The 24956-nt window shown below is 43.4% G+C and overlaps 1 protein-coding gene across 2 annotated transcripts in view; it reads right to left on the bottom strand.

The window, feature by feature from the left end:
* BABAM2 (BRISC and BRCA1 A complex member 2) overlaps window positions 1-24956 on the bottom strand; it is a 271976-nt gene that overhangs the window by 14132 nt on the left and 232888 nt on the right. For both annotated transcript variants that reach the window (XM_056568576.1, XM_056568575.1), the window contains exon 11: window positions 14530-14683. In XM_056568576.1, coding sequence (XP_056424551.1) covers window positions 14530-14683 — 154 coding nt within the window. The remainder of the gene's footprint in view (window positions 1-14529; window positions 14684-24956) is intronic.

Genomic DNA, 24956 nt, shown 5'->3' on the forward strand with positions numbered 1-24956 from the left:
GTGATGGGGGAGAGAACATTCTCTGTGATGGGGGAGAGAACATTATCTGTGATGGGGAGAGAACATTATCTGTGATGGGGAGAGAACATTATCTGTGATGGGGAGAGAACATTATCTGTGATGGGGGAGAGAACATTATCTGTGATGGGGAGGAGACCATTATCTGTGATGGGGAGAACATTATCTGTGATGGGGGAGGAGACCATTACCTGTGATGGGGGAGGAGACCATTATCTGTGATGGGGAGAGAACATTATCTGTGATGGGGGAGAGAACATTATCTGTGATGGGGGGAGAGAACATTATCTGTGATGGTGGGAGAACATTATCTGTGATGGGGAGAGAACATTATCTGTGATGGGGGAGAGAACATTATCTGTGATGGGGGAGAGAACATTATCTGTGATGGGGGAGAGAACATTATCTGTGATGGGGGGGAGAACATTATCTGTGATGGGGGGAGAACATTATCTGTGATGGGGAGAGAACATTATCTGTGATGGGCAAGAGAACATTATCTGTGATGAGGGAGAACATTATCTGTGATGAGGGAGAACATTATCTGTGATGGGGGAGAACATTATCTGTGATGGGGAGAACAGGATCTGTGATGGGGAGAACAGGATCTGTGATGGGGAGAACAGGATCTGTGATGGGGAGAACATTATCTGTGATGGGGGAGGAGACCATTATCTGTGATGGGGAGAACATTATCTGTGATGGGGGAGGAGACCATTATCTGTGATGGGGGAGGAGACCATTATCTGTGATGGGGGAGAGAACATTATCTGTGATGGGGGAGAGAACATTATCTGTGATGGGGGGAGAACATTATCTGTGATGGGGAGAGAACATTATCTGTGATGGGGGAGAGAACATTATCTGTGATGGGGGAGAGAACATTATCTGTGATGAGGAGGAGAACATTCTCTGTGATGGGGGAGAGAACATTATCTGTGATGGGGAGAGAACATTATCTGTGATGGGGAGAGAACATTATCTGTGATGGGGAGAGAACATTATCTGTGATGGGAGAGAACATTATCTGTGATGAGGGAGAACATTATCTGTGATGGGAGGGAACATTATCTGTGATGAGAGAACATTATCTGTGATGGGGAGAGAACATTATCTGTGATGGGGAGAGAACATGATCTGTGATGAGGGAGAGAACATTATATGTGATGAGAGAGAACATTATCTGTGATGGGGAGAGAACATTATCTGTGATGGGGAGAGAACATTATATGTGATGAGGGAGAGAACATTATATGTGATGAGGGAGAGAACATTATCTGTGATGGGGAGAGAACATTATCTGTGATGAGGGAGAGAACATTATATGTTATGAGGGAGAGAACATTATATGTGATGAGAGAGAACATTATCTGTGATGGGGAGAGAACATTATCTGTGATGGGGAGAGAACATTATATGTGATGAGGGAGAGAACATTATATGTGATGAGGGAGAGAACATTATCTGTGATGGGGAGAGAACATTATATGTGATGAGGGAGAGAACATTATATGTGATGAGGGAGAGAACATTATATGTGATGAAAGAACATTATCTGTGATGGGGAGAGAACATTATATGTGATGAGGGAGAGAACATTATATGTGATGAGGGAGAACATTATCTGTGATGGGGGAGAGAACATTATCTGTGATGGGGAGAGAACATTATCTGTGATGGGGGAGAGAACATTATCTGTGATGGGGAGAGAACATTATCTGTGATGAGAGAACATTATCTGTGATGGGGGAAAGAACATTATCTGTGATGGGGAGAGAACATTATCTGGGATGAGGGAGAGAACATTATATGTGATGAGGGAGAGAACATTATCTGTGATGGGGGAGAGAACATTATCTGTGATGAGGGAGAACATTATCTGTGATGGGGGAAAGAACATTATCTGTGATGAGGGAGAGAACATTATCTGTGATGGGGGGAGAACATTATCTGTGATGGGGGGGAGAACATTATCTGTGATGGGGGAGAGAACATTATCTGTGATGAGGGAGAGAACATTATCTGTGATGGGGGAGAGAACATTATCTGTGATGAGGGAGAACATTATCTGTGATGGGGGAAAGAACATTATCTGTGATGAGGGAGAGAACATTATCTGTGATGGGGGGAGAACATTATCTGTGATGGGGGGGAGAACATTATCTGTGATGGGGGAGAGAACATTATCTGTGATGGGGAGAGAACATTATCTGTGATGAGAGAACATTATCTGTGATGGGGGAGAGAACATTATCTGTGATGGGGGAGAGAACATTATCTGTGATGGGGGGGAGAACATTATCTGTGATGGGGGAGAGAACATTATCTGTGATGAGGGAGAGAACATTATCTGTGATGGGGATGTGATGTTTTTTAAATTTTTCCGGAAAAAAAGGCTTTGTAGAAAACATAGCAAAACAGTTTTTGTTTTTTTTTGCCAATTTTTCCCCTAGGTCTTCCCATCTTTAGGACTGACAAACTAATCACAGCTTTGGGTGTGACTAAAGTAAAAAGACATGATGCAACTGAAGAAAAGCACAAGGAAAAAATGTCTTCACAGACAGGTAACCCTGAATTTTTATAAGGTATTTGAAATTGGAGCTTTAAGTCTTTTTTTTAAGTGGAGAACCCCTTAAAGTTCTACAACCTTCATTGACCATGAATCCAAGAACGACCACAGCAGATATGGTACTACTCCGGCCCTCGGTCTCTGTCCACCTGTAACCTGATCTCTTGTTTTTCTACCCTTTCCTAAGAACTGATATAAGAGTTTCTGAAAAATCCTATATGGCCTTGACCCATCATGAGGGAGCGCGCAGGGAGGGGCCCCCAAACCCAGTCTAAAGGTTATTTCTTGGGAGTTGAACACAAACAAAACAGCCCATAAAACCAGTTGTGATAAACAAGGCATCCGCGGCCCGGGACGGGGCAAACCCTCCTGTCAGCCGGCCAAGAACAGGTTGTTTTGGGTGTTAGGTATAATCAGGAACAAGTTTTCCAGGTCTTGGGACAAGTCGGGGCAGAAGCAGAAGAAATAACAAAAAAATATATATACAAATAGTTCCCCAGATGTGGCGAACCTACAACTCTCATCGTGTCCCACACAGCAGCATGGCATCCTGGGAGCTGTAGTAGCGCCACTGGTTGGGGAATCTACAAGTGAATTCACTAGTGGCCCCCTCCTGATCTGATCAGAAGAGGTGCCCCCCTCCCCCCGACCAGAAGAGGTGTCCCCCCGACCTGACCAGAAGAGGTGTCCCCCCGACCTGACCAGAAGAGGTGTCCCCCCCGACCTGACCAGAAGAGGTGTCCCCCCTGATCTGATCAAAAGAGGTGTCCCCCCCTGATCTGATCAAAAGAGGTGTCCCCCCCTGATCTGATCAAAAGAGGTGTCCCCCCCAACCTGATCAGAAGAGGTGTCCCCCCCAACCTGATCAGAAGAGGTGTCCCCCCCCGACCTGACCAGAAGAGGTGTCCCCCCTGACCTGATAAGTAAAGGTGTCCCCCACTGACCTGATCAGAAGAGGTGCCCCCCTGAACTGATCAGAAGAGGTGCCCCCCTGAACTGATCAGAAGAGGTGTCCCCCTGAACTGATCAGAAGAGGTTTCCCCCTGAACTGATCAGAAGAGGTGTCCCCCCTGGCCTGATCAGAAGAGGTGCCCCCCTGAACTGATCAGAAGAGGTGCCCCCCCTGGCCTGATCAGAAGAGGTGCCCCCCCCCCCCCTGACCTGATCAGAAGAGGTGCCCCCCCCCTGACCTGATCAGAAGAGGAGCCCCCCCCCCCCTGACCTGATCAGAAGAGGTGTCCCCCCTGAACTGATCAGAAGAGGTGCCCCCCCCCCGGACCTGATCAGAAGACATGTTCTCCCCTGACCTGACCAGACGACGTGTCCTCTCAACCTGATCAGGAGAGGTGTCCTTAGTGATCCACTGTGATCCTAAAAGCCGGCAGTAACTGTTCAGTTTTCCTACAGCGCCACCACAGGAAGAACTAAGCATTACACAGTGTCCATTTACATCAATGCTTATCTGGCAACACAGGGCAGGTCCTCCAGAGCACAAGACGCTTTTTGTGGCCGCTGTCCACTAAGAGATGAGGATCCTAAACAGAGGACGCCATACAATGTCCCTGCCAGGGGGAACGAGAATCTTCCTTTATACGGAATCAAATCAGTAATGGGGATTTTCTGGGGCAGAGCTATAGGGGGTGCAGAGGCAGCGGGCGTCCCTCGCCCTGGGCATGTATGGTACACTGGCACTGATTCTGGAGAAAAGAAAATATTGTTACCCTTTAAAAATTACAAAAAGAAAGAACAAAAAGCATCAAAGTGAAACTTCTCCAACTCTTCTCACTTAGCAACTATGTTATTGTGCAGTATTTACCGCAAGAAGATGAGGCGCGGGGGCGAGAGCGCACACAGGCGGTATTAGTGTCATGTAAAGTGGAGGATTATGGGTGAAGGGTATCAGTGCTACAATGAAGAAGATATAATTAAGGCATAATCCTCGTCTCTTGGTGCTTTTAGGAAGTGAATGTAATGGAGGCTGCTGAATGCGGCTTCTAAAATAGCGCTGTCAGAGCGCGGCGTAATTACACGCTACAGAGGCACCGGGAACGAGATGCAACTTGTGAGAACTTTTTTTTGGAGTTGTTCAAAGTTCTGCATCTGTTGGAAGGAGAAGCTGTCACCCTACATGTCATAGTGTGTCCGCCTGCAGGGGGCGCTTCAGGGCTCGGAACTTAACCCCTTAATGTCATTCTAGCCTTCAGGATGATGGAGAATCTAACGATCCAACGTTAAGCAGCTGAGTAAATTTTTGGCTCCCAGGGAGGAGCACATTCACCATTATTCCAGCACTACTTCATCAATGTGTTTCATTACTGTAACTTGGTCAAGTGATCACCAGCCGGATACACAGAAAATCACAGTCCTGGATCAGCTGACTTCCTGTAAACTACAATGACATAATCACCTATAAGATCCATCCAGTTCGTTCCTAGACCCCACCCCTCCAGCTCTATCTGTATGCTGCTGCTCCTATCTCTATAGTAGTGTTTCTCAATTGCGGTCCTAAAGACCCCCCAACAGGTCATGTTTTCTGGATTTCCTTAGTCTTTCACAGGTGATATAACTGGGGTGATGCCTGATTCACTGACCAGAATTATATCACCTATGAAAGACAAAGGAAATCCTGAAGACATGACCTGTTGGGGGGGACTTGATCAGGATATGTAGTAGTTATACACCTCCCCTCCAGATCTGTCTGTATACTGCTGCTATGTCTATTGGATCAGGATATAAAGTAGATAAGACACCTCCCGGAGGGTGCGTTTACACTACGTGATTTTATTTATTTTTTAAAAAAATGTTATAGTCATTCTGGAAAATTACAGCAAAAACCTAGTTAAAATACAGGAAAAAAGGCTGGTAAAAATGTGGTAAAAAATGCAGCATGTGAACAGAGTCTAAAGACTTCAAATCTTCATAAAACACCTAATTTGTGACTATAGGTCAAATCATTATCTCCTCATGACAATATTTCTATGTACTCTGTGACCTCCAGCACCAGCATCTAATCATATGACCAGGTGCAGTGATTAGACTCCACCCCCTCTCTGCAAAACCAGAGTATTTATGGGAAATGTAGGCAGCTTTAGGAATTCATTACAGAGATGGGATTGCAATATGTATGGCTGAAAAACCTCATGCCTGCCATATCAGCTAGAACAGGTAGGCACAAGGCATACACAAGAACCTCCACATTATTCTCACAGAATAGCTTATGCTGCACTATTTAAGAAAAAAGAAGGAGATTTTCTGAAGTTCTTTTTCCTCGCAGCCTTGTACTACAGGGTTCTGACAGGGTTTCTGTCACGTTTTCTTTGTCTATTGCCGAAAGCAAGAAAAGTGAATCCTCAGGACGATTCTTGTCAACACAAATCCTGGAAACTGATGGAAGCTTAAAGGATCCAGTCAATGAACGGCAAGATTTGTGATCGTTCACTGGAAAATACATCCTGCACAGTGATCACGGCTACGCAATAAAGCAAACCTTCCATCTCTTGGGATGAAATGGGATCATTTAGGAGAAGAAAGGTCACTGTATGACCACACAGTACTCTAATAGAGAGGAGTGCAGGGAGGGGATAGAGAGGACTGTGCAGCTGTAACTGTATAACCACACAGTTCTCTCTAAGATCATAGAGAGGAGTGCAGGGAGGGGAAAGAGAGGACTGTGCAGCTGTAACTGTATAACCACACAGTTCTCTCTATGACCATAGAGATGAGTGCAGGGAGGGGATAGAGAGGACTGTGCAGCTGTGACTGTATGACCACACTGTTCTCTTTATGACAATAGAGAGGAGTGCAGGGAGGGGATAGAGATGACTGTGCAGCTGTAACTGTAGTATGACCACAAAGTTCTCTCTATGATCATAGAGATGAGTGCAGGAAGGGGATAGAATGGACTGTGCAGCTGTGACTGTATGCCCACACAGTTCTTTCTATGACCATAGAGATGAGTGCAGGGAGGGGATAGAGAGGACTGTGCAGCTGAATCTGTAAGACAACACAGTTCTCTCTATGATCATAGAGATGAGTGCAGGGAGGAAATAGAGAAGACGGTGCAGCTGTGATTGTATGACCACACAGTTCTTTCTATGATCATATAGATGAGTGCAGGGAGGGGATAGAGAGGACTGTGCAGCTGTGACTGTATAACCACACAGTTCTTTCTATGATCATATAGATGAGTGCAGGGAAGGGATAGAGCAGACTATTTAGCTGTAACTGTATGACCACACAGTTCTCTCTATATAGAGATGAGTGCAGGGAGGGGATAGATAGAACTGTGCAGCTTTAACTGTATGCCCACACAGTTCTTTCTATGACCATAGAGATGAGTGCAGGGAGGGGATAGAGAGGACTGTGCAGCTGAATCTGTAAGACAACACAGTTCTCTCTATGATCATAGAGATGAGTGCAGGGAGGAAATAGAGAAGACGGTGCAGCTGTGATTGTATGACCACACAGTTCTTTCTATGATCATATAGATGAGTGCAGGGAAGGGATAGAGAGGACTATTTAGCTGTAACTGTATGACCACACAGTTCTCTCTATATAGAGATGAGTGCAGGGAGGGGATAGATAGAACTGTGCAGCTTTAACTGTATGCCCACACAGTTCTTTCTATGACCATAGAGATGAGTGCAGGGAGGGGATAGAGAGGACTGTGCAGCTGAATCTGTAAGACAACACAGTTCTCTCTATGATCATAGAGATGAGTGCAGGGAGGAAATAGAGAAGACGGTGCAGCTGTGATTGTATGACCACACAGTTCTTTCTATGATCATATAGATGAGTGCAGGGAGGGGATAGAGAGGACTGTGCAGCTGTGACTGTATAACCACACAGTTCTCCCTATGATCATATAGATGAGTGCAGGGAAGGGATAGAGCGGACTGTTTAGCTGTAACTGTATGACCACACAGTTCTCTCTATATAGAGATGAGTGCAGGGAGGGGATAGATAGAACTGTGCAGCTTTAACTGTATGCCCACACAGTTCTTTCTATGACCATAGAGATGAGTGCAGGGAGGGGATAGAGAGGACTGTGCAGCTGAATCTGTAAGACAACACAGTTCTCTCTATGATCATAGAGATGAGTGCAGGGAGGAAATAGAGAAGACGGTGCAGCTGTGATTGTATGACCACACAGTTCTTTCTATGATCATATAGATGAGTGCAGGGAAGGGATAGAGAGGACTGTGCAGCTGTAACTGTATGACCACACAGTTCTCTTTATGACCATAGAGAGGAGTACAGGAAGGGGATAGAAATGACTGTGCAGCTGTATCTGTATGACCACAAAGTTCTCTCTATGATCATAGAGATGAGTGCAGGGAGGTGGATAGAGAGGACTGTGCAGCCGTGACTGTATGACTACACAGTTCTCTCTATGATCATATAGATGAGTGCAGGGAGGGGATAGAGGGGATGTGCAGCTGAATCTGTAAGACAACACAGTTTTCTTTATGATCATAGAGAGGACTGTGCAGCTTTAACTGTATGACCACAGAGTTCTCTCTATGATCATAGAGATGAGTGCAGGGAGGGGATAGAGAGGACTGTGCAACTGTAACTGTATGACCACACAGTTCTTTCTATGATCATATAGATGAGTGCAGGGAAGGGATAGAGAGGACTGTGCAGCTGTAACTGTAGCATGATCACACAGTTCTCTCTATGATCATAGAGATGAGTGCAAGGAGGGGATAGAGAGGACTGTGCAGCTGTAATAGTATGCCAAACAGTTCTCTTTAGGATCATAGAGACAAGTGCAGGAAGGAGATAGGGTGGACTGTGCAGCTGTGACTGTATAACCACACAGTTCTCTCTATAATCATATAGATGAGTGCAGGGAAGGGATAGAGCAGACTATTTAGCTGTAACTGTATGACCACACAGTTCTCTCTATATAGAGATGAGTGCAGGGAGGGGATAGATAGAACTGTGCAGCTTTAACTGTATGCCCACACAGTTCTTTCTATGACCATAGAGATGAGTGCAGGGAGGGGATAGAGAGGACTGTGCAGCTGAATCTGTAAGACAACACAGTTCTCTTTATGATCATAGAGATGAGTGCAGGGAGGAAATAGAGAAGACGGTGCAGCTGTGATTGTATGACCACACAGTTCTCTCTATAATCATATAGATGAGTGCAGGGAAGGGATAGAGCAGACTATTTAGCTGTAACTGTATGACCACACAGTTCTCTCTATATAGAGATGAGTGCGGGGAGGGGATAGATAGAACTGTGCAGCTTTAACTGTATGCCCACACAGTTCTTTCTATGACCATAGAGATGAGTGCAGGGAGGGGATAGAGAGGACTGTGCAGCTGAATCTGTAAGACAACACAGTTCTCTTTATGATCATAGAGATGAGTGCAGGGAGGGAATAGAGAAGACGGTGCAGCTGTGATTGTATGACCACACAGTTCTTTCTATGATCATATAGATGAGTGCAGGGAAGGGATAGAGAGGACTGTGCAGCTGTAACTGTATGACCACACAGTTCTCTCTATGATCATAGAGATGAGGGCAGGGAGGAAATAGAGAGGACTGTGCAGCTGTGACTGTATGACCACACTGTTCTCTTTATGACCATAGAGAGGAGTACAGGAAGGGGATAGAGATGACTGTGCAGCTGTATCTGTATGACCACAAAGTTCTCTCTATGATCATAGAGATGAGTGCAGGGAGGTGGATAGAGAGGACTGTGCAGCTGTGACTGTATGACTACACAGTTCTCTCTATGATCATATAGATGAGTGCAGGGAGGGGATAGAGAGGATGTGCAGCTGTAACTGTAATATGACCACACAGTTCTTTCTATGATCATTGAGATGAGTGCAGGGAGGGGATAGAGAGGACTGTGCAGCTGAATCTGTAAGACAACACAGTTCTCTCTATGATCATAGAGATGAGTGCAGGGAGGGGATTGATAGAACTGTGCAGCTTTAACTGTATTACCACACAGTCCTTTCTATGACCATAGAGATGAGTGCAGGGAGAGGATAGAGAGGACTGTGCAGCTGTATCTGTATGACAACACAGTTCTCTTTATGATCATAAAGAGGACTATGCAGCTTTAACTGTATGACCACAAAGTTCTCTCTATGATCATAAAGATGAGTGCAGGGAGGGGATAGAGGGGACTGTGCAGCTGTAATTGTATGGACACACAGTTCTCTCTATGATCATAGAGATGAGTGCAGGGAGGAGATAGAGTGGACTGTACAGGTGTAACTGTATGGCCATACAGTTCTCTCTATGATCCTATAGATGAGTGCAGGGAGGGGGTAGAGAGGACTGTACAGGTGTAACTGTATGACCACACAGTTCTCTTTATAATCATAGAGATAAGTGCAGAGAGGGGGTAGAGAGGACTGTGCAGCTGTAACTGTATGACCACACTGTTCTCTGTATGATCATAGAGATGAGTGCAGGGAGGGGATAGAGAGGACTGTGCAGCTTTAACTATATGGTCCACGTCATTCTTTATATGATCATAGGACACAGTGCAGGGTGACTAGGTGTCTGCGTATTTTATAGTTCACACTTTGTGGCATAACATCTAATGAGGAGGAGGAGGAGGATATTTAAGGTGGAATTCTGGCATTCTTTCAAGTTGCTCCTCATGTTTTCTGCACTATATGCCATTTGTCATTGGTAAGTGATCGTGGCAAATAAAAAGCAGGTACATTCACCCATCTATAGACTCTGATTCTGGGACAGAAATGGTAAATTCGCTGTGTTACATATGACAGTATAAGACAGTGTTTTCCAAACTGGGTCACTCTAGCTGTTACAAAACTACAACTCCCAGCATGCCCGGACAGCCAACGGCTGTCCGGGCATGCTGAAAGTTGTAGTTTTGCAACAGCTGGAGGCACAATGATTAAAACAACACTGCTCTGAGCATTGTTGTTTGTCTCCCATCCACTGCCCAGACCATGATACCTGCTGCTTAGCATTCTGGGAGTTGTAACTTTGCAACAGCTGGAGGCACCCTGTTTGGAAAACACTGGTATACGGTCAGACTGTAGCTCCTGGCACTATGTGCCTTTTATGGTGTAATTGGTAGAATTAAGCGGGCATTTCTAGGCTGGGTGTGTGCAGGCTCTCGCACGCCTGCCCGGAGTAAGGTCACGTGATGTCTGAAGCTGTCAGCTCCCATTAACCCCTACACTACATCATAGACTCATAACAGTGGTAGCTGGCAGAGGACCATCCATACAGTGATATCAAGTGCATGAAATTACATACAAATGTTTCTCCGCACGAGGGACGGTTCATTAAAGGGGTACTCCGGTGGAAAACATTTTTTTTTTCTTCTTTTAAATCAACTGGTGCCAGAAAGTTAAACAGATTTGTAAATTACTTCTTTTAAAAAAAATCTTAATCCTTCCACTACTTATTAGCTGCTGAATACTAGAGAGGAAATTCTTTTCTTTTTGGAACACAGAGCTCTCTGCTGACATCATGACCACAGTGCTCTCTACTGACACCTCTGTCCATTTTAAGAACTGTCCAGAGTAGGAGAAAATCCCCATAGCAAACATATGCTGCTCTGGACAGTTCCTAAAATGGACAGAGATGTCAGCAGAGAGCACTGTGGTCGTGATGTCAGCAGAGAGCTCTGTGTTCCAAAAATAAAAGAATTTCCTCTGTAAAATTCAGCAGCTTATAAGTACTGGAAGGGTAAAGATTTTTTTTTTAAATAGAAGTAATTTACAAATCTGTTTAACTTTCTGGCACCAGTTCATTTAAAAAAAAAAAAAAAATAGATGTTTTCTACCGGAGTACCCCTTTAACCATAAAGAATGATGCATAATATAAAGAAAACAACCTTGGAAAATAAGGGTTTGTAGAGGATCAGTGAATGTCCAGGAGGTCAGACCAGCAATGACCACACTACACATCCATTTCAATGACCCTGTCATCTGGACACCTTTGTGCATGACTTGTTGAGCTGCAGTACCAGGCAGAGCCACAATAAGGGATGCGGTGCTACGTCTGAGAAAACGCTGCACTGAGGGCTACCCATGGGTCAGACTCCCACCAAACACAAACTCAGTGACGTATTTAAAGGGGTACTCCTGCGAAAAAAAATATTTTTCAAATCAACTGGTGCCATAAAATTAAACAGATTTGTAAATTACTTCTATTAAAAATTCCTAATCCATCCAGTACTTATCAGCTGCTGTATACTGCCCAAAGCAGGAGCAAATCCCCATAGAAAACCTCTCCTGCTCTGTGCAGTTCCTGACATGGACAGATGTGTCAGCAGAGAGCACTGTGGTCACACAGAAAAGAAATTCTAAAAGAAAAGAACTTCCTCTGCAGCATACAGCAGCTGATAAGTACTGGAAGGATTAAGAATTCTTAATAGAAGTAATTTACAAATCTGCTTAACTTTCTGGAGCCAGTTGATATAAAAAAAATGTTTTCCGCCGGAGTACCCTTTAAGGACATGCCAACAAGGATTCATGAAAACCACAGCAATGGTTTTTCTTTTTTTGGTATATCTATTCCTATATTTTTGGTGATGATCCCTGATTTTAACGCAGAGATTGTTACCAGGGCTATCCTGAATGCCTGACTACCTAGTTACATTATAAGGAAGTAGGAGATATGTTATAAAATATATAGGCAGATACAGTGAAGGAGTTTGAGCATGCATGGGATATACATTAGGCTATCCTTCATATAAGATAGAGATAGGTATAAGGCTATCCTTCATATAAGATAGGGATAGGGATAAGGCTATCCTTCATATAAGATAGGGATAGGGATAAGGCTATGCTTCATATAAGATAGGGATAGACATAAGGCTATCCTTCATATAAGATAGAGATAGGTATAAGGCTATCCTTCATATAAGATGGGGACAAGTATAAGGGTATCCTTCATATAAGATAGGGATAGGTATAAGTCTATCCTTCATATAAGATAGGGATAGGTATAAGGCTATCCTTCATATAAGATAGGGATAGGTATAAGGCTAGCCTTCATATAAGATAGGGATAGGTATAAGGCTAGCCTTCATATAAGATAGGGATAGGTATAAGGCTATCCTTTATTTAAGATACAGATAGGAATAAGGCTATACTTCATATAAGATAGGGATAGGTATAAGGCTATCCTTCATATAAGATAGGGATAGGAATAAGGCTATCATTCATATAAGATAGGGATAAGTATAAGGCTATCCTTCATATAAGATAGGGATAAGTATAAGGCTATCCTTCATATAAGATAGGGATAGGAATAAGGCTATACTTCATATAAGATAGGGATAGGCATAAGGCTATCCTTCATATAAGATAGGGATAGGTATAAGGCTATCATTCATATAAGATAGGAAGAAGTATAAGGCTATCCTTCATATAAGATAGGGATAGGAATAAGGCTATCCTTCATATAAGATAGGGATAGACATAAGGCCATCCTTCATATAAGATAGGGGTAGACATAAGGCTATCCTTCATATAAGATAGGGATAGGTATAAGGCTATCCTTCATATATAAGATAGGGGTAGACATAAGGCTATTCTTCATATAAGATAGGGATAGACATTAGGCTATCCTTCATATAAGATAGGGATAGACATTAGGCTATCATTCATATAAGATAGGGATAGGTATAAGGCTATCCTTCATATAAGATAGAGATAGGTATAAGGCTATCCTTCATTTACGATAGAGATAGGTATAAGGCTATCATTCATATAAGATAGGGATAGGTATAAGGCTATCATTCATATAAGATAGAGATAGGTATAAGGCTATCCTTCATATAAGATAGCGATAGGAATAAGGCTATCCTTCATATAAGATAGTGATAGGCATAAGGCTATCCTTCATATAAGATAGGGATAGGCATAAGGCTATCCTTCATATAAGATAGGGATAGGTATAAGGCTATCATTCATTTAAGATAGGGATAGGGATAAGGCTACCCTTTATAAAAGATAGAGATAGGCATAAAGCTATCCTTCATATAAGATAGAGATAGGCATAAAGCTATCCTTCATATAAGATAGGGATAGGTATAAGGCTATCCTTCATATAAGATAGGGATAGGCATAAAGCTATCCTTCATATAAGATAGAGATAGGCATAAAGCTATCCTTCATATAAGATAGGGACAGACATAAGGCTATCCTTAATCTAACATAGGGATATCCATAAGGCTATCCTTCAAATAAGAAATAAATAGATATAAGGCTATCCATATAAGATAGGGATAGGCATAAGGCTATCCTTCATATAAGATAGGGATAGGCATAAGGCTATCCTTCATATAAGATAGGGAGAGACATAAGGCTACTCTTCAATTAAGATAGGGACAGGAATAAGGATATGCTTAATATAAGATAGGGACAGGGACTATTAATAGTATTCAGAATATTGGGGAAAACTAGATGGCCCAAATGGTTCTTATCTGCCTACACATTCTGTGTTTCTATCATCAGGAGTCTGGCAAAGTTGGGTGACACAGTATAACCCATGCAGGCATTGCAATAGCAGTTGGAAAATACACTAAAGGGGATCTGTCAGCTGCAAATCACATCCCAAACTGCTGACATTGTTAGATAGCTTGATTGGCAGTTAGTTGGAAGCTGAGCACTGTTTTTAAATCTCACACCTGTGCACAATTTGTATGGATGGCGCAGAAACAAGATCTGGAAAGAGGGCTTGGCTTCCAGGTGACTGTCAAACAAGCAGAGAAAGGGAGGGGAGAGACGATCCAGCCCATAGCATTTGCAATGGTTTGGAAGAACAGGCAGATACATGGAAGGTGCCATGTGACTCTTTGTCCTGACAGCATATAACAGCAGTCGGGAAAGTGAATTGCAGCTTAAATGGATTTTTTGGGGAACATTCTTGTTAAAAAGCCAAACAATTTGCATTTAAAGGGACGGTAGCGTGTAGATCTTACTTTGCTCTCTTTGCCATTTCGTTGCCGTCCCAGCGAGGGCTGTAGGGGTAGTTCTTCTGGGCCTGTGAGTAGAGCTGCCCGCTGTTGGTGAAGTGGTAGACGGACTGGAAGGTCAACATGGGCTGATCTCGGGGGAAATACAAAGGCAGGTCAACTGCAAAAGACACAGAGACAATGTGTTAGGACATTGAGGACATCCTAATGAAGTGTTTTCCCAACCAAGGTGCCTCCAGCTGTTGCAAAACTACAACTCCCAGAATGCTAAGCAGCAGGAAACCTGGTCTGGGCAGTGGATGGGAGACCAACAACAATGCTCAAAGCAGTGTTTCCCATGCAGATTGCCTCCAGCTGTTGCAAAGCTACAACTCCCAGCATGCCTGGACAGCCGAAAGCTGTCCGGGCATGCTGGGAGTTGTAATTTTGCAACAGCTGGAGGCACACTGGTTATAAAACATTGGTCTATTAAGATCCCAGGGAAAAACTTGCGTTGCCCCCATAACATTAGAATGCATTGGGCATGCTGGGAGTTGTAGATGTGTAACAGCTGGAGAGCCCTCTCCTCCAGAAACCTTTCATGAACAGCACAATGCATTGCAGTAAAGGGAAGGTATGACAATTCATTTTATTTATTCTTCTTTCTTTTTTTTTGGGGGGGGTTACCTGTCAGTGCCAGGTACTGAAACAAAGACAAAAATGTACAAAGGAACAAACCAGCCCTCAACTCTCGGCAAACTCTATCCTGCGAAGATTTGCTTAAAGGGGTACTCTGGGGGGGAATTATTTATTTTTTTTTTTAAATCAACTGGTGCCAGAAAATCATACAGATTTGTAAATTACTTCTATTAAAAAATCTTAATCCTTCCAGTACTTATCAGCTGCTCTATGCTTCAGAGGAAGTTGTGTAGTTATTTTCGGTCTGACTACAGTGCTCTCTGCTGACGCCTCGGTCTGTGTCAGGAACTGGTTTGCTATGGGGATTTGCTCCTGTTCTGGAAAGTTCCTGCCATGGACAGAGGGGCAAGCAGAGAGCACTGTGGTCAGACTGAAAAGAACTACACAACTTCCTGTGGAGCATATAGCAGCTAATAAGTACTGGTAGGATTAAGATTTTTTTATAGAAGTAATTTACAAATCTGTATAACTTTCTGGCACCAGTTGATTTGAAAAACATTGTTTTTCCCCGGAGAACCCCTTTAACAGCAAGCCCTGTGGACATTGGAAACATTAGACAGCAGCTGTCCCATTCACATGAATGGGAAATGTGACTGGGCGCGCTCTGTTACCTGTGCAGAGATCATTATACAGGGGAAGGGGAGTCTAAGCGACTATTCTCTTCTCTATCTACTGGTGTCATCTTTTACTGTAATTCTGTACAGATCACTTTCCTGAAGCCTCCTCTGTATCAGCACAGACAGAACAAGAAGTCTCAGTACGGTTATAGGTCTCATTCACACTACGGAATCTCAGCCCCTTGACGGAAATTCCTTCTGGAGCACGCCCAGCAAGACAATAGATAGCAAAGTATTTGAGGGCGGATTCAGGCAAAGGATCGTTCATTCTTTTGGCAGAGCCTTAGGTCTGGAATTTCTGCGGCGAAGCATCCTCCATATAAATTCTGTAGTGTGAATGGTGCAGCAGAATCCCATTGAGAATAATTGGAGGCTGCTGCACCGTATTTTCCAAGCGGAATACCTTGCGAGTCCTAAAATGGAAAACAACATGCCAAAAATGTTTAAAGAAAAACATTAAAACTTCCTTTTAAGTTGCGTGTGTGCAATCTGATTGTGTAAATCAGTGTTTTCCAACCTGTGTGCCTCCAGCTGTTGCAAAACTACAACTCCCAGCATGCCCGGACAGCCTTCGGCTGTCCGGGCATGCTGGGAGTTGTAGTTTTGCAACAGCTGGAGGCACTTTGGTTGGAAAACACTTGTGCAAACCTCTTATAAGGTGCCATAGCATAGAAAGCTCTGTACAGATGTGCTGCACACTGGCATTGTCTGGTATTGGAGGAGAAAACATGATGCAAATCAACATCGGTGGTTATATAAAATATTTGCAGAGTGACATAATGTTCTGCATCAATGCGTCCGGAAAAATACCGTAATGTTCTATACTTTCTCCCCCCCCCCCCCCTAGTTACTAGTCTGTGCAAGGTGACCATCTCTGGCAGGGACACGCTGTCCTCCTCCTGACCTTCACAGATGCTTTTATGTCACGGTTATGGGTGGGACACATTAAATCCTGCCCTGCGTATTAATTCATAATTCTGTCCGGATAATTACCGCCATCTCCTGAAGCAGAACGGCTCCTCTGTCACCGCCCGCCTTTAAAAAGACGCAAGAAGACCGAGATCTTGCTGACATCTTAAAGGGCCAGTTCATGATCAGACACTTCAGATGTGGCGGAATTGCAGCAAATTTTCCCCACAGCATGATGCTGCCCCCAGCATGATCACTGTAGGGATGGTATTGGGCAGGTGATGGCAGTGCCTGGTTTCCCCCGGACATGATGCTGCCCCCACCATGATCACTGTAGGGATGGTATTGGGCAGGTGATGGGCAGTACCTGGTTTCCTCCAGACATGATGCTGCCCCCACCATGATCACTGTAGGGATGGTATTGGGCAGGTGATGAGCAGTGCCTGGTTTCCTCCAGACATGATGCTGCCCCCACCATGATCACTGTAGGGATGGTATTGGGCAGGTGATGGGCAGTGCCTGGTTTCCCCCAGACATGATGCTGCCCCCACCATGATCACTGTAGGGATGGTATTGGGCAGGTGATGGGCAGTGCCTGGTTTCCCCCAGACATGATGCTGCCCCCACCATGATCACTGTAGGGATGGTATTGGGCAGGTGATGAGCAGTGCCTGGTTTCCTCCAGACATGATGCTGCCCCCACCATGATCACTGTAGGGATGGTATTGGACAGGTGATGGGCAGTGCCTGGTTTCCCCCAGACATGATGCTGCCCCCACCATGATCACTGTACGGATGGTATTGGGCAGGTGATGGGCAGTGCCTGGTTTCCTCCAGACATAATGCTGCCCCCACCATGATCACTGTAGGGATGGTATTGGGCAGGTGATGGGCAGTGCCTGGTTTCCTCCAGACATGATGCTGCCCCCACCATGATCACTGTAGGGATGGTATTGGGGAAGTGATGGGCAGTGCCTGGTTTCCCCCAGACATGATGCTGCCCCCACCATGATCACTGTAGGGATGGTATTGGGTAGGTAATGGGCAGTGCCTGGTTTCCCCCAGACATGATGCTGCCCCACCATGATCACTGTAGGGATGGTATTGGGCAGGCGATGGGCAGTGCCTGGTTTCCTCCAGACATGATGCTGCCCCCACCATGATCACTGTAGGGATGGTATTGGGCAGGTGATGGGCAGTGCCTGGTTTCCTCCAGACATGATGCTGTCCCCACCATGATCACTGTAGAGATGGTATTGGGCAGGTGATGGGCAGTGCCTGGTTTCCCCCAGACATGATGCGGCCCCCACCATGATCACTGTAGGGATGGTATTGGGCAGGTGATGGGCAGTGCCTGGTTTCCCCCAGACATGATGCTGCCCCCACCATGATCACTGTAGGGATGGTATTGGGCAGGTGATGGGCAGTACCTGGTTTCCCCCAGACATGATGCTGCCCCCCACCATGATCACTGTAGGGATGGTATTGGGCAGGTGATGGGCAGTAGATGGTTTCCCCCAGACATGATGCTGCCCCCACCATGATCACTGTAGGGATGGTATTGGGCAGGTGATGGGTAGTGCCTGGTTTCCCCCAGACATGATGCCCCCACCATGATCACTGTAGGGATGGTATTGGGCAGGTGATGGGCAGTACCTGGTTTCCCCCCAGACATGATGCTGCCCCCACCATGATCACTGTAGGGATGGTATTGGGCAGGTGATGGGTAGTGCCTGGCTTCCCCCAGACATGATGCTGCCCCCACCATGATCACTGTAGGGATGGTATTGGGCAGGTGATGGGCAGTACCTGGTTTCCCCCAGACATGATGCTGCCCCCACCATGATCACTGTAGGGATGGTATTGGGCAGGTGATGGGCAGTGCCTGGTTTCCCCCAGACATGATGCTGCCCCCACCATGATCACTGTAGGGATGGTTTCGGGCAGGTGATGGGCAGTGCCTGGTTTCTTCCAGACATGATGCTGCCCCCCACCATGATCACTGTAGGGATGGAGGCCACTGAGTTCTTGGGAACTTTCAGTGCAGCAGAAATGTTTTGTCCCCTTCTCCTGATCTGAGCCTCCACATAATACTGTCTCTGAGCTCTACAGGCAGTTTTCCCCCCTCATGGCTTGGTGTTTGCTCTGATATACATTGTCAGCTGTGAGACCTTATATAGACAGGGCTGAGTCTGAGCTGTACAGGCAGTTCTTTCCTCCTGATGACTTGGTGTTTGTTCTGATATACATTGTCAGCTGTGAGATCTTATATAGACAGGGCTATGTCTGAGCTCTACAGGCAGTTCTTTCCCCCTCATGGCTTGGTGTTTGCTCTGATATACATTGTCAGCTGTGAGACCTTATATAGACAGGGCTGTGTCTGAGCTCTACAGGCAGTTCTTTCTACCTCATGGCTTGGTGTTTGCTCTGATATACATTGTCAGCTGTGAGACCTTATATAGACAGGGCTGTGTCTGAGCTCTACAGGCAGTTCTTTCCCCCTCATGGCTTGGTGTTTGCTCTTATATACATTGTCAGCTGTGAGACCTTATATAGACAGGGCTGTCTCTGAGCTCTACAGGCAGTACTTTCCACCTCATGGCTTGGTGTTTGTGTTATATAGACAGGGCTGTGTCTTGTCCAATCAGATGACTTTACCCCAGGTGACTCCGATCATGGTGGAGAAACATCTCAGAGATGATCAGAAGAAATAGGCGGAGGAAAAGATAAATGTCATGTGTAAAGGGTCTGAGATTAATAAATGAGTAAGGATTTGTATTATTCTGAGATCACGTATGGGGCACTGAGGGCAGAATGATGGGTAACACAAGGAGAAGAAAAATAATAGGGGAAAGGGTGTGAATACTTTGTGGATGCTTTGTGTGTTGTGACTGAATCCCCAGAGCAGCACTTGTTCCTCTATCACAGAAATGACAGGAAGTTACCTGAGATCACCCGGTGGCTGGCAGCGGCTCGCGTGCCATACAGCACATTCTATACCGAGCTGTTTACAATACCAGCTCCCAGTACAGAGCCGCACGCTGGGGTTGTGCAATGAGCGATGGACGGGGTGTTTCCAGGTCACTGTATGTTACCGCCACACTGTACACTACTGCAGGGTTACCAGAGGACAGAGGAGGGGAACACAGGACAAAGACATTCTACAGATTATACTGAGGAAGAGCACAGGGGGCGACACTGAGAGGGATAGAGATTACTGACCAACAACCAGCAGCGACCAAATCTACAGATAGGATGACCGCATCACCAAGACATAGGATCATATCTGTACTGCGCTGAGGAATAGGTGTAAGCTATATATATATATATATATATATATATGCAATGGGAACTATAAAATGATCAATATTAGATAGATATTAGACAGATAGATGTGAGATAAATAGAGATAGATATGAGATAGATAGATATGAGATAGATAGAGAGATAGATAGATATGAGATAGATAGATATGAGATAGATAGATATGAGATAGATAGAGAGATAGATAGATAGATATGAGATAGATAGATATGAGATAGATAGATATGAGATAGATAGATATGAGATAGATAGATATGAGATAGATAGATAGATATGAGATAGATATGAGATAGATAGATATGAGATAGATAGATATGAGATAGATAGATATGAGATAGATATGAGATAGATAGATATGAGATAGATAGAGATAGATATGAGATAGATATGAGATAGATAGATATGAGATAGATAGAGATAGATATGAGATAGATAGATATGAGATAGATAGATATGAGATAGATAGATATGAGATAGATAGAGAGATAGATAGATAGATATGAGATAGATAGATATGAGATAGATAGATATGAGATAGATATGAGATAGATAGATATGAGATAGATAGATATGAGATAGATAGATATGAGATAGATAGATATGAGATAGATAGATATGAGATAGATAGATATGAGATAGATAGATATGAGATAGATAGATATGAGATAGATAGATATGAGATAGATATGAGATAGATAGATATGAGATAGATATGAGATAGATATGAGATAGATATGAGATAGATAAATAGATATGAGATAGATATGAGATAGATAGATAGATATGAGATAGATAGATATGAGATAGATAGATATGAGATAGATAGATAGATATGAGATAGATATGAGACAGATAGATAGATATGAGATAGATAGATATGAGATAGATAGATAGATATGAGATAGATAGATATGAGATAGATAGATATGAGATAGATAGATATGAGATAGATATGAGATAGATAGATATGAGATAGATATGAGATAGATATGAGATAGATAAATAGATATGAGATAGATAGATATGAGATAGATAGATAGATATGAGATAGATAGATATGAGATAGATAGATATGAGATAGATAGATAGATATGAGATAGATATGAGACAGATAGATAGATATGAGATAGATAGATATGAGATAGATAGATAGATATGAGATAGATAGATATGAGATAGATAGATATGAGATAAATAGATAGATAGATATGAGATAGATAGATATGAGATAGATAGATATGAGATAGATAGATATGAGATAGATAGATATGAGATAGATAGATATGAGATAGATAGATATGAGATAGATAGATATGAGATAGATAGATATGAGATAAATAGATAGATAGATATGAGATAGATAGATATGAGATAGATAGATATGAGATAGATAGATATGAGATAGATAGATATGAGATAGATAGATATGAGATAGATAGATATGAGATAGATAGATATGAGATAGATAGATATGAGATAGATAGATATGAGATAGATAGATATGAGATAGATAGATATGAGATAGATATGAGATAGATAGATATGAGATAGATATGAGATAGATATGAGATAGATATGAGATAGATAAATAGATATGAGATAGATAGATATGAGATAGATAGATAGATATGAGATAGATAGATATGAGATAGATAGATATGAGATAGATAGATAGATATGAGATAGATATGAGACAGATAGATAGATATGAGATAGATAGATATGAGATAGATAGATAGATATGAGATAGATAGATATGAGATAGATAGATATGAGATAGATAGATAGATAGATATGAGATAGATATGAGATAGATAGATATGAGATAGATAGATATGAGATAGATAGATATGAGATAGATATGAGATAGATAGATATGAGATAGATAGATATGAGATAGATATGAGATAGATAGATATGAGATAGATAGATATGAGATAGATATGAGATAGATAGATATGAGATAGATATGAGATAGATATGAGATAGATATGAGATAGATAAATAGATATGAGATAGATATGAGATAGATAGATAGATATGAGATAGATAGATATGAGATAGATAGATATGAGATAGATAGATAGATATGAGATAGATATGAGACAGATAGATAGATATGAGATAGATAGATATGAGATAGATAGATAGATATGAGATAGATAGATATGAGATAGATAGATATGAGATAGATAGATATGAGATAAATAGATAGATAGATATGAGATAGATAGATATGAGATAGATAGATATGAGATAGATAGATAGATATGAGATAGATAGATAGATATGAGATAGATAGATATGAGATAGATAGATATGAGATAGATAGATTGATATGAGATAGATAGATAGATATGAGATAGATAGATATGAGATAGATAGATATGAGATAGATAGATATGAGATAGATAGATAGATATGAGATAGATATGAGATAGCTATAAGACAGATAGATAGATATGAGATAGATAGATATGAGATAGATAGATAGATATGAGATAGATAGATATGAGATAGATAGATAGATATGAGATAGATAGATATGAGATAGATAGATAGATATGAGATAGATAGATATGAGATAGATAGATAGATAGATATGAGATAGATATGAGATAGATAGATATGAGATAGATAGATAGATATGAGATAGATAGATAAATATGAAATAGATAGATATGAGATAGATATGAGGCTGACCCACTGCTGTCCTCAAGATATGTGTGGTATTGCAGATCAGTTCTAAAGAAGTGAATTGAGCTAAGTTGTAATACCTCACACTACCTGAGGACAGAGGTGGTGCTGTTTTATCCCTGGATAACCAGTGTTACTGTCATAAAATAAAGACCTTTTGACAAGTCATAGAAACCATACCAAAAGAGCTGAGCTCTCCCCGACCTCTATGGGTGAAGCCTTCCGTAGGGCTCGCCTGTGTGTGCGTCTCTTCAGACACTTTCTCACATGAAGCCTGATGAAGTTTCGGGAGCTCTTCCTTTGTGACATCATTCGGTTTGTTCTCGCATTTTATCTGCTGTTCTTGCTATTTTGTCTCTCACTAGGAACTTTTTAGCAGATTTCTGGATTTCCTTATGTTTTTGGATCCCGGTTTCTCTCGCCGGCCCCTCTTGTGATTTCTTTGAATTCTGCTCCAATTGCGGAAGTAGAAGGGATGAGGGTCTGATGTCTGCTGTCATCCTCACAAGTCCCTGGTGGCGGCGCCATTGCTGGACATCTCTGCCCGCTTGTGTGCACTGGGCCCTACCACATGGTAGACTCTGCTCTGACCTCTACAGAAGCAGTGTTTCCCAACTGGGGCAACTTCAGCTGTTGCAAAACTACAACTCCCAGCATGCTAAGCAGCAGGTATCATGGTCTGGGCAGTGGATGGGAGCCCAACAGCAATGCTCAGAGCAGTGTTTCCCAACCAGTGTGCCTCCAGCTGTTGCAAAACTACAACTGCCATCATGCTAAGTAGCAGGTATCATGATCTGCGCAGTGGATGGGAGATCAACAGCAATGCTTAGAGCAGTGTTTCCCAACCAGAGTGCCTCCAGCTGTTGCAAAACCACAACTCCCCACATGCTAAGCAGCAGGTATCATGGTCTGGGCAGTGGATGGGAGACCAACAGCAATGCTCAAAGCAGTGTTTCCCAACCAGTGTGCCTCCAGCTGTTGCAAAACTACAACTGCCATCATGCTAAGTAGCAGGTATCATGGTCTGGGCAGTGGATGGGAGACCTACAGCAATGCTTAGAGCCTTTGGCTGTCCGGGCATGCTGGGAGTTGTAGTTTTGCAACAGCTGGAGGCACCCTAGTTGGGAAACACTGCTCTAGACGGTGGTAGACCTTGTGCTCAGGTGAATCTGGGTGGTTCGCGCTCCTTTATCTGCCCTTTTACTATTCCTGGCAGGAGTCGTCTCCTATTATTCCTGAAGACAAACCTAGAGCAAATAGTTACCGGGCTCAGCCCTGGAAACAGATAAGGAAATCACGAAACACAGGAGAAATCTAATCCAGCTCCCCCCAGAAGTCGGGGCGCTGCCAGGTACGGGAGCAACATGGACACCATGGGGAAGCTCCCCGGTGTCACCTATGAGATCCTGCAGTAGAGAAATCCTGGCACTCACCAAATATGCGGGAACTTCTGGTTTGTTCACATAAAAGTACAAGGTACAGGACGCGTTTCGGCGGATAAGATATAGTTTGCATAAAGGATGTCGAAATGCGTCCTGTACCTTATACTTTTATATGAATAAACCAAAACTTCTTGTATAATTGGTGAGTGCCGGGTTTTCTCTACTGCACATTCTGGATTTACTCCACCGCTAGAGATGAGCGAACTTACAGTAAATTCGATTCGTCACAAACTTCTCGGCTCGGCAGTTGATGACTTATCCTGTATAAATTAGTTCAGCTTTCAGGTGCTCCCGTGGGCTGGAAAAGGTGGATACAGTCCTAGGAGACTCTTTCCTAGGACTGTATCCACCTCTTCCAGCCCACCGGAGCACCTGAAAGATGAACTAATTTATGCAGGATAAGTCATCAACTGCTGAGCCGTGAAGTTCGTGACGAATCGAATTTACTGTAAGTTCGCTCATCTCTATCCACCACCACACAGCAGTGCCGATTCCTTCTATACCTAGGAGACTGAGTGACCAACATGGCTGCCACCCAGCTTTCTGTCTACTTCTACAATAATGTAATATGTATCACTGATAACCTAATCCAATCAGGGGGACAGGAAAGTTGGGTGACAGCCCTGTAATAGCTGATCAGCTGTCACCCAGCTTTCCCTGTGAGTGACGGCTGAATGAGGACGACTCTGGAACCAGGAAATGCCAATGACTGATGAGGAAACCCTCTATAGAAATGTACAGCGGTCACTGCTGGGAAGCGGTCGAA

Source organism: Hyla sarda, chromosome 3 (assembly GCF_029499605.1).
Source record: "Hyla sarda isolate aHylSar1 chromosome 3, aHylSar1.hap1, whole genome shotgun sequence".
NCBI lineage: Eukaryota > Metazoa > Chordata > Amphibia > Anura > Hylidae > Hyla > Hyla sarda.